Genomic DNA, 15,668 nt, shown 5'->3' on the forward strand with positions numbered 1-15,668 from the left:
TCAGAGTTTGGCATGTAAATAGAGCTTGTATCCCATTACTTACCATTCATATCAAATACACATGTTTTCTAAATATCATACCCGGTAATTTCCCACAATTTCCCTTACTTAACAGTTAGCTATTCACAGATATTTTTTCCCCTTGAGAATAAAGAGTGCAAATTTCTTCCAAAATTAAACATCTTAAAAGATTTTTTAAAAAGTATCTACCTTAAAATTCTGCCTAATGTATTGCCGCAGGGTCTATATAGGTACAGCTTTTTAAAGTGATACCAATAAATCTATCCCGCAGGGATTATATAAAACTTATATAATTAATATTTGTAAGATGCCTTAAGATCTTGGCAAGAAAATCGGTGCTGAAAACCAAAGCTAGTTTATAACTTTCTCTTTAACTCAGCAGCCAGCTGTAAGACGGCTTCTAAACCCAGCAATAAGCAAAAACATTGCCAGCATTAGAAACAGACGATTTCTTTTAGAAAGGAAGGGTCAGAAAGGTCCACTATGATGGATCAAAGAAGCCATGGAAATGCCATCAGTCGGTCAGAGGCGCAAAACCATACACAGTTAATGGGCACAAAATCAGAATCAAAATATCTCACTGGAGTGCACAGACCCCGGATCCTAATGAATGCAGTTGTGAACCAAGAAAGCTGCTGTTAAATCTCCATGTTTCCCCCACAGACTTTTACCAAAATGGTACTGGTCAGCTAAGGCCCCATGAAACAAGGGTCAAACTGAAGGTCATCCTACTACAGGCCCATCCCATAGGTGGTCGGAAGATAAAAGGACCAAGGAAAGGTGCCAAAAAATTACAGCACTCCCTGGTGAACTTGAGCATTACACAGGCTATATTTAGAATCACTATTTATTTGAAATTCAAATATAACTGGACAACCTCAGGTTTTATTTACTAAACGTGGCAGCACGGGGCAAAGGAAAAACCAAGCCAGAGCGCTTTCCGCCTCGTGAAAGCATCGGTGGACAGAACCCTACTCGTCTCTACCTCAGCTAATGGGTCTTATTACTTAGAAAAATGACAAAGCTTTCAAGGTCTGTAAACAACGTTAAAAAGATATAAAGGAAAGAAATGGGGTGTGCTGGACTAAAAGATTATTATGAATTTTTAAAGGTACCCATGCCAGGAAAGGGTTACACCGGTTCCTGTCATTTAAATAATTTAAGATGTTTTAAACGGCATACACACGGCTTTGTCATTACTCTGCTTGTATGTTAACCGGCAGCGGATAACCTATTAACCCCACGTTTCCATTGAGAAGGCAACTACAGGCGGTGGCAGACCCGAGCCGCCCACTTATGAGAGCTGGCGTTGTCTTCTGCAGGAAACATTAACTTTTTCTCTTGGTGTCTCAAGAACGAGGCAAATAGTTGTCTCCTAAACGCTGATTTAGAGACCGTTCCTTTTAAAGAAGGTACCTGTTCTAATGGCTCTCATGAGAATCTTTCATTCGCCACGGGTTTCCCTGAGATGATAATAATGTGTCTTTTAAAATGCCACTCTCCAAGTTCTTGTAGGTGCCATGCTCCCCTCCCTCACCCCTGAGTGAAAATTAGTGTTTCAGGAAGATGCCTCAGACTGTAGGACTACTTGACCAGTATTCTCTTCATAAAAACACAAGCACAATTAGACCAGGCCCAGGACCGAGGTTCCATTAGAGACCTGGTCATTATCAAGGACTCTGGGTTCCGGAGAAAGTCACCCATAGTCATCAGATAAAATGACCCATTTAATGGGAATTATCCCCAAATGTGTTGCTTGGGGAAATCTGACCTTTAAGATTTAGCTGACTTGGACTTTCTAAATACACCATTTGCAAAAGCCCTTGCTGAGGACTTTATCTTACTTTAATTGTAACTGAACCTTCCCCTCCGTCCCCAACATACTCCCCACCTCCCCACCACTGTGCCATGTCTGAACTAAGGCTTTCTTAACCTTTTAAATTAGGCATTGAGCGGCTCAGCTGACTGTCTTCCTAATTTGCATACCGAGTTTGCCGGAACAGGCAGCCTTGGCGTGTTAGTTGCAGTCTGTGATCGGCATAGTTCAAGGGCTAACTCATCAGCTCTGCACTCGGAGAGGGGGCCTGTATACTCAGTGCTGAAGATGGCGATCTTTATTAAGCTTAATAGAAGCGAGGGCGAACGTTTCTGAGCATTTCCCGTGTCCTCAGTGCCGTAGATGTATAGGTACGTTCTGCAGTTAACATTTGCCCCAACCTTGTGAGCTCATCCCCTCTCCTAATTTTAAACATAAGGAAGTGTAAGGCAGCTAAGGACTTGCCCTGAACTGAGGTAGGTTCTCTAAATATTCAGGCCGCAGAGGCTACCTGCTTCCCATGAATCTCTGCTTTCATGAATGCTCCAGAGAACGATATAAAGGGCTTGTGATTTTCAGGTCCCTTTTGATAAAAAAGGAAGACGCCACGTCTTTCACTGTGACCGGATTTCAGGTGAAAGGAAAGCAAGCAGCTCTCCCTGTTACTCCACTAAACCTTCCTGGGAGAGGAGGTTGCTTTCAGTGTATTTGTGACACAGCTGCTGGACTGACCCACGTGAGGACTTGTGCGTGCAAAGGGGGGTGTCTGACACTATTTATCCAGAGAAGAGAGCTGATGGGTCCAGAAAACACACACGCCACACACACACACACACACACACCATACTTACACACATACCACACACACCACACTCACACACACCACACTCACACACACACACACCACACACACACCACACTCACACACACACACCACACACACACATACACACCACACACACATATACACACACACACATACACAACACACACACAGCACACAACACACACACCACAACACACACACAACACACACATACACACACCACACATACCACACACACACACACCACACACACATACACCAGACACATACACACACACCACATATCACACACACATATACACACCACACACACACATACATACCACACACACACAACACATACACACACACCACATACATACACACCACATACCACACACACATACAGAACACACACACATACACACACATACATACACACTACATACCACACACACATACAGAACACACACACATGCACACACACACCACATATATACAAAACACATCACACACACACACCACATATATACAACACACATCACACACACACACACCACATATATACAACACATACACACCACACACACACATACACACCACACACACATATACACCACACACACATACACAACACACACACAGCACACAACACACACACCACAACACACACACAACACACACATACACACACCACACATACCACACACACACACCACACACACATACACCAGACACATACACACACACCACATATCACACACACATATACACACCACACACACACATACATACCACACACACACACAACACATACACACACCACATACATACACACCACATACCACACACACATACAGAACACACACACATACACACACATACATACACACTACATACCACACACACATACAGAACACACACACATGCACACACACACCACATATATACAAAACACATCACACACACACACCACATATATACAACACACATCACACACACACACACCACATATATACAACACATACACACCACACACACACCACACACATACACACACATATGCAACACATACACACCACACACACACCACACACATACACACACACATATGCAACACATACACACCACACACACACCACACACACCACACACATACCACACACACACACTACATATATACAACATACATCACACACACACCACATATATACAACACACAACACACATATACATCACACACATACACAATACACACACATACACAACACACACACACATACACAACACACACACCACAACACACACCACAACACATACACACACATACACAGCACACACACACCACACCACACACACATATACATACCACACACACATACACACACCACATATATACAACACATACACACCACACACACACCACACACACCACACCACACACACCATGCCACACACCCACATACACACCACACATGCCACACACCACACATACACACCCCACATATATACAACACATACACACCACACACACACACCACACACACACACATATGCAACACATACACACCACACACACCACACACACATACGCCATGCCACACACCCACATACACACCACACATGCCACACACCATACACACACACATATACACACCACATATATATAACACATACACACCACACACACCACACCACACACACACACACAGACACATACTACACCACACACATACACACACACCAGAGAGAGAGAGAGAGAGAGAGAGAGAGAGAGAGAGAGAGAGAGAGAGAGAGAGCAAACTATAACTCTAGCTCTCTTGGTCTTGCTTACCAGAGGACCAAAGAATGTTTCGGGGTGCCTAGGAATGGGGTGTACTGATATCTTCCTGACCCAGGGTTGGGGTGAGCAGAGCAGACCCAGACCCAGAGCAGAAGAACTCAGATCCCTGGCTTCTCATATATATGGACTGTTCATTCTTACATAACGAATTTCTTCTTTTTTTAAGTGTGTAAAAAAGACCATTTGAACGCATCATACACCTCATATATTTAAGCGTTTTGTTGTTGTTGTTGTTGTTGTTGTTGTTTTTTAGTGGGTGGGGCCACCAAACTCCAAGGGGGCAGCCATGACAGTGGAGTGAGCAAAAGCAAAGGCAGAGAGGAGGAGTGTTTTAGGGCAGAATACTACTCACTCAGTGGTCTCTGTCCTTCCTCCCTGCATAGTTCTTTAGCCAAAGCTGGGAGACTCAGGACTGGGCTTTAAGTCCCATGAGGTACTCCTGTATATCCCAGCTAAGGTAGTTTAGGGACAGGTGTTGAGCTGCCTCCTGTCAAGACTGCTGACAATGCACACATATCTTTCAATGCCCATTGTGTACACTGGGTGACACTATACATACAACAAGGATTTGTTAAGCTAAAAGTTAAAGCCTCGTTATAACACTGTCTCTGGCCCAATCAGTTACCAGTTTAAGGAGTTTGCTCAACTTTTTCTGAATCCTCTAATGCTGGAGAGAAAATACAATGGGGGTGGGGTGGGGGAAGCCATCCTCTGGTGAATAGCTTGCCACGAAAACTCCAAAACAAGCTGCCTGAACATACCTGCCATTATCCAGAGCCTTCTAGAGAAATGTCAATCTGAAAATCCTTTACTTTGGAATGCAGAGAACTCTCATGAGGCGTTTATGATAATTTTTACATTATTTTCCGGCCTATTTATGGTGAGCAATTTTATTAACAAACTGTCCATGGAAAGATTCATTCGAATTCACAGACTCCAGAGAAAGCTGCCCTCAGCCTCTTGGCTCCCTGTATGGGACAACAATGTGCATAAATAAGTAAGGGAAAGAGGCAATGAGTCTTCCTTGGCCCCAGGAGCCTGCGGCCCTGATGGCTCTGATCCTACTTAGAAGCCTGGAGGGCATGGAGCTGGGGCCGCTGAACCAGTCTCTGAAACAGCAGCCACCTGGCTCTGGGGGAGGGGGGGAAGGGGAGGGGAAGGAGAGAGGGAAGGGAGGGGGGAGGGAGGGGAAGGGGGGAAGGGGAGGTGAAGGGAGGGGGAGGGGGAAGGGAAGAGATTGGGCAATACTTTTCTCTCAGCAGAAGGCAGCTGAACAGTAAGACTAGAAAATCAACCAATCAAACATGCATCAATCAACCAATCAATCCATCCATCCACCATCCATCGGTAAATCATGTCATTCGAGCTTCTTCTTAGGATTAATCTGTTTTTGTTTTTAATTTGCCGACTGCCAGAGATGTTCAAAAACATAAAGCAAATAATAAATAAATAAATGAATGAATGAATAAATAAATGAATAAATAAATGGATAAAGGTGAAAAATCAATTTAGCAAACTAAATCTATCCATTAGCCCACTGCAGGTTTTCTATGCTTCCGGAATGGGTTCCCTTCCGCATCCGTTTGTAAACATCTATTCTTTGAGGACCAGGGAACTACCTTTGGAAGCAATCCAGCTGGGAAGGTTATTACACTTTCATATCTAAGGGCTTCTCTCTCAAGAGGGCTACGCCACGGAAGCCGAATGTTCCAGAAAGATCCGCAGGCAGGTCTCTAGACCTTGCAGATCCTGGAGCAGAAAGGCTCTCCCAGACATTAGCATATAGAGAAAACACCACGCTATTGGCTCAAGCTGGGAAACTTTCCCTGAAACTGTATTATCCTCTGAGAGCCGCAGGAAGCTTCTAGCTTCTTTTCAAGGAGTTGTGACTTTTCTTGGGTGGGGGTGGGGAGGCGCATTTACAGGAACCCAAGCAATTCAAGAAGGGAAACACATAAACTAAAGCTCGAATCTCCAATAGGCTTGTACTAGGAGGTTTCGAGCCATTCTCAGAAAAACAGACCCGACTGCTCTCTTGGGTTACTCTCCCCAGTCCACCCTCCGGAACCCGTGTCTTGTCCAGTATCCATAGTCCTTGGGCTACACTTTTCCTAGACAAAGACCTAGGTACCCAATTCCAGATGGTGGTGACTGGTTTCTTTCATCTTTGCAGTCCGCGGCTTGGGTTGACTGCCCAAGGTCGCGACTGCTAGTCGTCCCCAGACCATCAAAAGTCGGAGTGTGATGGATAGATAGACCCGGATGGGGCAGAAGGGGGTGTGTATCCTACTTTTACCCAAGTTAGTAGTTTCATACAGAGGGCCACAGTTTTGGAAGGCTCTTGGGCACAGTAGACCTGCAGTCGCCAACCAATGATCGAAAGCCTGACCCTAACCTGGACCGCTGCCCCCGAGACTGTTTGTGCCGCATCATCCCCGAACCTAAGTAAAAGAGACACCCGAGTTCCAGAGACCTCTAAGTCCTGGAGCGCTAACCAGCCGGGTTGAGCGCACTCGATGTTGAAGTCCTCCTAGCAGCAGCTTTATCGGGCCCCTGCCGAGTCTCTGTATCCCACGTCAGGACAAACCTCTGGCAAGAAGTGATGTCTGGGGCTGTGGCAGGTGCGCCCCGAAACCCCATCAAACAAGAGAAACCGCAAAGAGCTGGTGTCTCCACGCGGGGTTCAGTGAGCTAACGCGCCAGCTAGTCGGCCACCTGTTTCACACAGAATGAATTTGTGGGGGCCCCAGGCTGCTACAGCAAAGACCCAGTTGTCCCTTCCCTCCAGGACCGCCCAAACCGCTCATCTCAAATCTAAGCGCGCACACCCCTGTAGACCCACCAGGCTCCGGTGGTGACTTATTTCCTGGTGTCGCCCGTCTTCCCACCAGCCGGAGCCTGGAGCCTGGGGCTGCCTCCCCCACCCCGCTCTTCCGAGGACCGCGCCAAGTACCTGCGGCGAAGATGCAGAGGGTGATGAGCGCCTTGCAGACCATGTTACTCGGTACCGAGCTGGATGCGACTAGGGAAGAGTTTCCTGAGACTGACCAAGTGCTCCGGGGCACCGGCAGCTCCTCTTCCACCCGGTGGGCTACGGGAGGAGCAGGGACGTACTGAAGCCCCGCACGATCAGTCCAGGAAGCTTCGGTGTCTGGCGGCGCAAGGCGAAGCGGAGGTGGCGCGGAGAGTCAGCTGTGTGCCCTGCGGCGCCAGGCGCACTTCTGCTCCATCCCAGCTGCCCGAGCCCTGGACCCGCCTTCGCGGTCGCCAAACCCCTCCCACCCGGCCCTCCTGCCAGGACTGAGCCACCCCCTGGCCTTCTCTCTCCCGGCGCCCAGGTCCCAGGAGTCCCGGGCCAGAGCGGCCTCTGCTGGACAGTGGGCGCTAGGCGAGCTTTCAGTGGATTCAGCCACAGCTTAGGGAGTTTGGCACTGTTCTGGAAGCAATGTGTGAATGGGTCCCTACCCTCAGGAATCCAACTCAGTTTCACTTATGAAAATAAGTGAACCTAGAGGTCTCCTCGGAGAATCAACACATTTCTTTCCAAGTATGGGATGAAGACCCTTCCTTTATTCCCTTCCTTTATTCAAACAGTCGTCTGTGTACATTAACCGCTCACCACACTTCCTGGTGTCTAGTCAACTGCACATCCAGAAGAAATACCACTATCAGGTGATATGATCGCCAGATACCTGAACCGGCTGTCTGACTAGTTACTATACTAAAGTTCCTTCTACTAACCTGGAAACCGTATGATTATTATTATATTATATAACCTTATTATTTCACAGGTAAGAAATCAAAGGCATCAGCAATTAAGGAATATGCTATGTTCATATAGCATATAACGTAAGAATGGCTTATACACCAAGCCTATAATAACAATGTAATAATAATATGTTGTTATATAATAATACTAATAAACTAATAGCAAATAACACTTATTTCTGAGAAATGGCAAGAGGCTATGTGTTGGACAATGTACATTCACATACTACCCAAGTCATTTACTTCCCATAACAATTATCAAGCATTCCAAGCAAGTACCCTGCATCCTCATTTTCTGAGTAGGAAACGTGTAAGTGCTTGCCCAGGCCTTGTAGTTAGGAAAGGGTAATCAGATGCTTTCCCGGACTCATTCTCCATGTTGAATACCTCTCCAAAGATCAGGGCTTCTCCAAAGTGGGGTCAAACGGACCTTTCATTTCGTTATCTTCTCACTCCCTGAACCTTAGACATGCGTAGTCCTCATACCAGCTGCATGCCACACCCTTCAGCTTGGTGCAGTCTGAGGCTGGTGGCCCCTGGTCACTAACTAGAGCTGACAGTTGTAAGAGGAAAAGGACCCTTCCTAAGGCATTGAAACCCTTGATGCGGTCAACAGCTCTGCAGAACTGTTTTCCTGTAGTATGTTGTGTCGTCTTCCTCAGGTAAGGGGACCCGCTCTTTCTCAGCCAGGGTTCATCACTTTAGCCGCAGCCAGGTCAGTTCTATACCTCGCCTCACCGGCACCACTCCCAGATGTTGGCAGCACTTCGGCAATAGACAACACTGGGTTCATAATTGTCCTTGGTCTCTGCGCATGTACTGATTCCTGTCGGGATATGAAGTAAACGATACTGCAAGCAAGAGCTGCGCCTCCTTTCGTTCTTCCCTGGCCAGAAACCCTGACAGATGCAAAGTCTTAAACACGTTCCCCGAAGCCTTCTGACCTCAAGTCCCTCCGCCATCTAGCTAACCTGTGTGATTATGAAGCATTTTGACATTTGGGCTTTGCTTGTCACGGAGTCTGCAACCACACATGGATCGAGCCAGGCAGTGGGACTCTTTAAAGGCACTGACTGGTGCCTTTCTCTTTATACAGACTGATTTAAGTTAGTGACTCTAGGCAGATCTAAAGGTTTTTGAAGATTACATTACAGAAAAATTTACCCATTTGAAATTCAACAAAACTTCTATCTAGTGTGCAAAACGTGTGCCCTCTAACCTTGCTAGGAAGGTGCGTTGGAGATCCCCACATGCTAACCAGCTAAGATTGCCAAGGATTTTCACTGTATTTGGAATTGAGCTGAAGGCATTTCTTTTATTGAAATCGTTCCTTTCAGTTGCTGATTAGAACCTAAATTGATCAAATCAAAACACGTTTACTGCTCACTAGACCTTAAGGGTGCCTGTGGAAACAGATTGTCTGTAACATCCAGGGTAGGCTAAGTTGTACTCCTGAAGCCAGTAGGTCATAAGACCAAGGCAGTAGCAGATAATTTATTATCCAAGTTTTCTGCAGCCCCAGGTTACTACTTAGTGCCAGGCTTGTCAGGGACCCTGTGTTATACCAGTATATGGAGATCAGCTCACATAATTAATAACATGGGGGGGGAAGGGAAGGGTAAAGATTAGGTACACCATTTAAACCTTCTAAGAAGTGACACAGCGACACTGTATTAGTTTGTCTATAGCAGGGCTCAGAACTCTTTATTTATTTATATTTTTTTGGCCCGAGAAAATTGTATGCGGCCCCACATATATGATACATAAAGTAAATCAAACATTTACTAATCATAATCCACGAATACATTTATTAAAAACAATTCTCTGCTTAAATATAGTTTTGCTGTTGGCTAAATACAAAAGCAAGGTGGCACAGAAATGGTATAGACCTGTGTAGGCTTGGATTTTCCAAAACCTAATTTAATTATGGTTCTTTAACACTTCAGCCTCCCTTCCAGCCCACCACCCACCAGAGGTGGGGAAAAAGGAAGGTTAATAGGAAACAGAGGTTGTAGATCTGTTTACAAGTAGTTCTTTGAGGCGATCCCAATCTGTATTGTCAGTAGTCCGGTCTACTAGTAAAACACCAAACTGAATCAGCAGTAGCAGTTCTCATTCAGAAGAAACTGTGAGACTTCGCCAACCGGCAGGAGTCCACAGCAGCAACAAGAGGCAGAGGCATACCACCAGAAATTCGTTGGTGTAGTTCTCTCTACAAAGTCACGACAAGTGAAGGTCATCCAAGAAAGCAAGGTGAACCAATATAAGAGTATTGTCAGCAAAGACCAGCCACGGGTTGCAAGAGCATCGTTTACTGTCTGTTGGGTTATACTTATACTCTTTCCAAACATCACGTGCTCTCACAAGCATCTGCAAAACATCACATGCTCGTTCACCAGGCAGCTTCCAGAAAAAAACATCAAGTGTCTTTTCTCAGCAAAACACCTTCTCGTGTGTCTGCTTCAGCAAGACATCTTCTCATAAGACAGCTTCCAGACATGACACAACTGAGTCTCCAACGAAGCCAGAAATTCCCACTTCAGATGTGTTTGTTTAGTTTTCTGTAAAGAATTTAATCATCACTGAACATTGGCTCCTGCTGGTTACAGAGCATCCCTAGTATTTCTGAGAGGACCAGTATCTTTTAATTCACTTACTGCTTGTTCTCTGTTCTCTGACAGTTTCATGCATGCACACAATGGATTTTAGTTCTTTTCACCTCCATTTCCCTGATTCGCTACTCCTTTTCCCTCTGAAACCCTTCTTTCAAAGGTGAAAACATCCTTTGTATAAACGCATAACACAAAATGGCAGCCGTGTGTGTCAGGGCATTTGAAACATTGTTGGAGATTCTGTCCAAATTCCAAGCCAAAATTCATTTAATGATATTTTTAATTATCCAGCGGCTTAAAGTGCAAATAAAAATCAAACATTTGAATACAATACAGCCAAAGAGATACAATTTTCTCCTTGTGACTTGAGAAACTAACAGTAGGGCAGTATTGGAAATCTTTGTTTTCTGTAATTAAACCATTATGTTTCTGTAAGAGGAGGCCACTGTGCTTATCGTAAGAAAACTAAAATTCCTGATGTACAGTAATCTTGGGTATGGGCTGAGGTGTTTCAGGCAGTGTAGGCTGGCATTAGGTGGTGTGATGGTATACCCAATGCTAAATGCACATGCTATGTGCTCATAACCAAGGTTTCGATGATGTCTCTAGATACAACACAGCCCAGGTCTATCAGAAACACCTTAGGTCCATTTTTTGGCTTTGAATTAATTACGTCTCCAAATATTTTTACACCCCATATCTGGTTACATGTCTATATGCAGTTTCTTCCAGCAAGTCAATGGCCAAGTCCAACTTCAAAAAAGTAAGGAAAGTTAATCTACTCATGTAACAAGACAGAGATGAGAAAGTCTAATGGGGAGGCGTTGTGATATGTGTCACAGTTATTACCTCTGACACTAGCAGGCTTCTGCTTGTATGATGATGAATTAAAAGACATGCAATAATAAAGGTTTTTATGTTAAGCGTTACAGATACTATCTAGCATTTATTGACAACTGCTGTGTGTTAGAAAAATTTCTATGTTATGTGTGTGCTCATGTGCACACACACACACACACACACACACACACACGCACACACAATTGTTTGTACTTTATGAAGTAGGTATTATAGGAGACCAGGATATGCCTCCCCCACAAAATATACCTCTTTGGCATAATAATTGCCTGGAGAATTAGGGTGAAGCAGGAGAAGTTCTGAGAATAAAATAGAAGTTACTCTCCTATAGAAGGGAATTTATAAAGGAAGCATCCATCTGTAAGGGTGTTTCTGTCTTGGTACTAGGAGAGGTAAGGATGACTAAATTACCAGACACATTGATCATGGGTTAAGTCTGTGTAACAAACCTCACACAGCTTTCCAAGCTTTTGCTGGTTACCTTTCCAACAACCATTAACATTATTAGCTCTTCCTGTTATTATCATGTTTATTATTGTCAGCGTTGACTCAGTTAATGATGGCTGTTGAGACTGAACTCAAGCCTGTTTGAGAGTCAGTCACTCCGTGAGCATCTCCCATGTGCAGGTTGAAAGTTTTTTTCTGTTGTTAATCTGCCTTTCCTATGAGGGACTCTAAGCTAAGACCTTTTATATGAGAAAGTCAAAATTGCTTTTCCTCTCCTATGATACTACTATCCTGAATTTGAAAACAAGTAATTAGGATACTTGGAGTTGAAAGAAACTAAAGGATGCTAAGATATACAGTAGCAGGGAACATGTCCTCCTCGGTGGGGTGAGGGATGAAACGTACATAGAACTGTTTACGCCTTTTTATGGAGAGCTGGTCTCTTCAGAGACTTCTCTTGACCCTTTTATAATGTTCCTGAGGGATAAAATCTGAGAAAAATATGCCCTTTACTGACTTCATTCCTTTTTTGATCATTGTTAAAATAAATTTTTAGTGTTATGGACTTACAACGTTTTACAAAAACATTGCCCTTGACTGACTTAGTTTCTGACATCCTAAATGTATTGTACTTCATGGACAATGTTAGGGGAAATATGGCAGACCTTGTAGAAATATTATTTCTGGACCTATATTCTTATGGTTGAGGAAAGAGAATAATCTGGGCTCTAGAACTGCGTGAGGTGGTTTAAAAGTGACTAGAGGTGAGGTCCTTGCTTTCTACCTGAGTAAACAAGGACCTCATTCCCTTGGCACCTGTAGGATTTTATATTAATGTTCTAAGGTTGCTATAATAATACACTGTATATTGACAGTCTTAAGAAGCAGAACGTTTTATTCTCTCTTGCTCTTTCCTTCCCTCCTTCCCTTCTTTTCCTTTCTCTTTCTTCCTTTCTTTCTTTCTTTCTTTCTTTCTTTCTTTCTTTCTTTCTTCCTCTTTTTTCTCCCTTCTTTCTTTTTTCCTTTATTTCGTTAATTCTTTCTTTCATATTTCCCCCCAGTGTTGTAAGGTAACCCTACCACAGAACACACAGGCACTCTGAAAGCCAAATCGCAAGTCTATATTTCTGGCTGCATGGAGAACTTGCCTAAATCATTCGACCTGGACACTGACCATTCTTTTCCTTACACGCACAAACCCACATCCTGGTTGACACACGTTGTTCAGCAAGAACAGTTAGGGGAAAGTGAAACTACAGAAGCCAAAGAGCAAGCTTGGCAGTTAGGGACTTCCCCAAATCCTGGAACTATGGACTAGGTGTTTGACAGATTAAGTCTCTGTTTTCATTCTGGCAGGTAATGGGGTCAATGCGCTGGGCTCTATGGTTAAAATGGTGCCTCCAACATGGCGTCAGCTATGCTAAGGTCTTGAAGCCTGTTATACCAGTGCTGGAACACTGAAGATTGAACCTGGGGCCTCAGGTATCCTAGACAATTGCTCTACCACTAAGCTACATCCACACCCTCTTTTTACTTTCTATTTTTTTCTATTTTAAGGCAGGGTCTTGCTAAGTTGCTCTGGCTGGTCTTAAACTTCTCTGTAGTCCACTTAAATTTGTTATCCTCCTGCTTTAGCCTTTCAAGTAGCTGTGCGTATAGACCGCATACTTAGTTTTCAAAGTTCTGGTGTTTGGGTGCTCCAGGGTTGATTCATGATTGGTTTTCTCCCCCCTGGTTTGGCAATGCCTGCCTTCTGGATACATTCTCAAATGATTGCTTTTTTATTTTTAATCTGTGGTGCACATTCATACATTTTATTCCATTACCAGGGCACCAGTTCTATAAGATTGGGGCACCACCATTGAGATATAATTTATTTTTAATCACCTCCTTCAAAATGCTACCTTCAAGTATACGAAGGCACCTTGGAAGCCAGAGCTTCATCATATGAATCTGAAATTTGTGTGTAGCACTGAGTTCATAAATCCCATCTTCTGGCTCCAAAAATTTTATTTTTCTCTCACATGCACAATCCATTTTAGCCCACTCTCAACAGATCCAGGATTCTTAACCCATTGTAGCACCAGCTCTCCATCAAAGCTGTCATTTAAGTCAGGTATGGATGAGACTCAACATATGAATCATTCTGAGTCCAATTCCTCTCTTACAGAGAAACCAACAGTTATGCGCGTCCAGAATACAGTGTGGGGAAGCCTTGTGGGAGTTTCTTCTCAACCTCATCCCAAGGGCAGAACAGATAATATCCACGAAAGGCTTGACACAATGTAAGGAGCAATAAATGTCTAGAGAAGATACTTTGGAGTGTATTTGACAACATTTGGGGTGCCGCTGGATGGAGAGAACATATTTCTGCCCGCTGCAGCTCTTATCGACACACACAGTAGTGTGCCGGGCTTTGGGAGGAGTGTTTGCTGCTGCTGCTGCTGCTGCAACTGAGCGGTGTGGAAAGCTTTGTCCCTTCCCACCATCACCCCTCTTCCAAGGCGGGAATGCAGCCACCTCAGGACATGGCTGTATTCACTCACCGAGAGCTGAAGCACAGACACTCTCTGGGAGCTGAAGCACAGACACGTTTCTTTTCGGTCTGTATCACTTGTCACTGTAGCTTTGCCTTTCTCTTTTGAACTCTGATTCGTTGACGTTTAATATCGGCGACAGAAACAAATTAAAGGCGATCACACAAACTGTGTAGAAGTGTGAACGCGCGGAAGCGAGCTGAAAAGGAATGCTTGACCTGGGCAGTCTTCTCAGAGAGTAGGAGGAAGCATGATTGTTTTCCTGATTTGAGGAGCAGCATTTGAAGCTGCATGAGCTCTCTGAGGACAATAAACCACGTGTCAGTAATTTTTAATTAAGGATTTAAACTCTTTAAATATCTCAAGAAGGAAGAAACTGCCTTCTTGGCCGCTGCACACACAATGGAGTCGCGTATTCGAACTAGTTAAAATGTGATTGAGTTAACACCTCTAGACTCATGCGTGCTGGCCAATAAAAACAGAACACTTGCCACAAGCACAACTTAAACTTTCTGAGCCACTTTGTTTAATATCGTCCCCCCCTCCTCTCTACACCGCTCTCTTAAGTCACTTCTCCTGCCTGTCCTTGTGAAGAGGTGGGCATGTCTGATTCATTCTGACAAATCTTTCTCTGGATTGTTACTTCGTCTGGCCCTCAGTTGGACATCACTTTTAAACGCGGCAGCTCCCTTCTACCAACTAACCTTGCCTACCTACATTGTTAGGGATTAAAGCCGTGTACTAGGGGCCTGTCTGTATTCCAGCCAGAGGGGTTAAGGTAGGTGGTGAGTCTGCATTCCAGCCAGATCACACAGACCGTGGTCTTGGGATGTGATCCTTTCCCAGAGCAGCCATGTTGCTGGGTTAAGATTTCTCTCCAGTAGTAAAATCATAACAAACGTCATTGCAGTGCTCAGACAAATTCGACTCATTACTTCTCAAAGCTACTCGCTGCATAGGT

At 44.4% G+C, this 15,668-nt stretch overlaps 1 protein-coding gene and 1 long non-coding RNA gene across 3 annotated transcripts in view; one reads left to right on the plus strand and one right to left on the minus strand.

The window, feature by feature from the left end:
- Parm1 (prostate androgen-regulated mucin-like protein 1) overlaps positions 1 to 7,708 on the minus strand; it is a 109,030-nt gene extending 101,322 nt beyond the window's left edge. Inside the window, exon 1 of the mRNA NM_173114.2 lies at positions 7,439 to 7,708. Coding sequence (NP_775137.2) covers positions 7,439 to 7,481 — 43 coding nt within the window. The 5' untranslated portion in view covers positions 7,482 to 7,708. The remainder of the gene's footprint in view (positions 1 to 7,438) is intronic.
- The window catches only part of LOC120096579 (uncharacterized), a 131,992-nt gene that overhangs the window by 58,187 nt on the left and 58,137 nt on the right, over positions 1 to 15,668 (plus strand). The gene's annotated exons all lie outside the window — the stretch shown is intronic.

The sequence above is a fragment of the Rattus norvegicus genome, chromosome 14 (genome assembly GCF_036323735.1).
Source record: "Rattus norvegicus strain BN/NHsdMcwi chromosome 14, GRCr8, whole genome shotgun sequence".
NCBI classification, from domain to species: domain Eukaryota; kingdom Metazoa; phylum Chordata; class Mammalia; order Rodentia; family Muridae; genus Rattus; species Rattus norvegicus.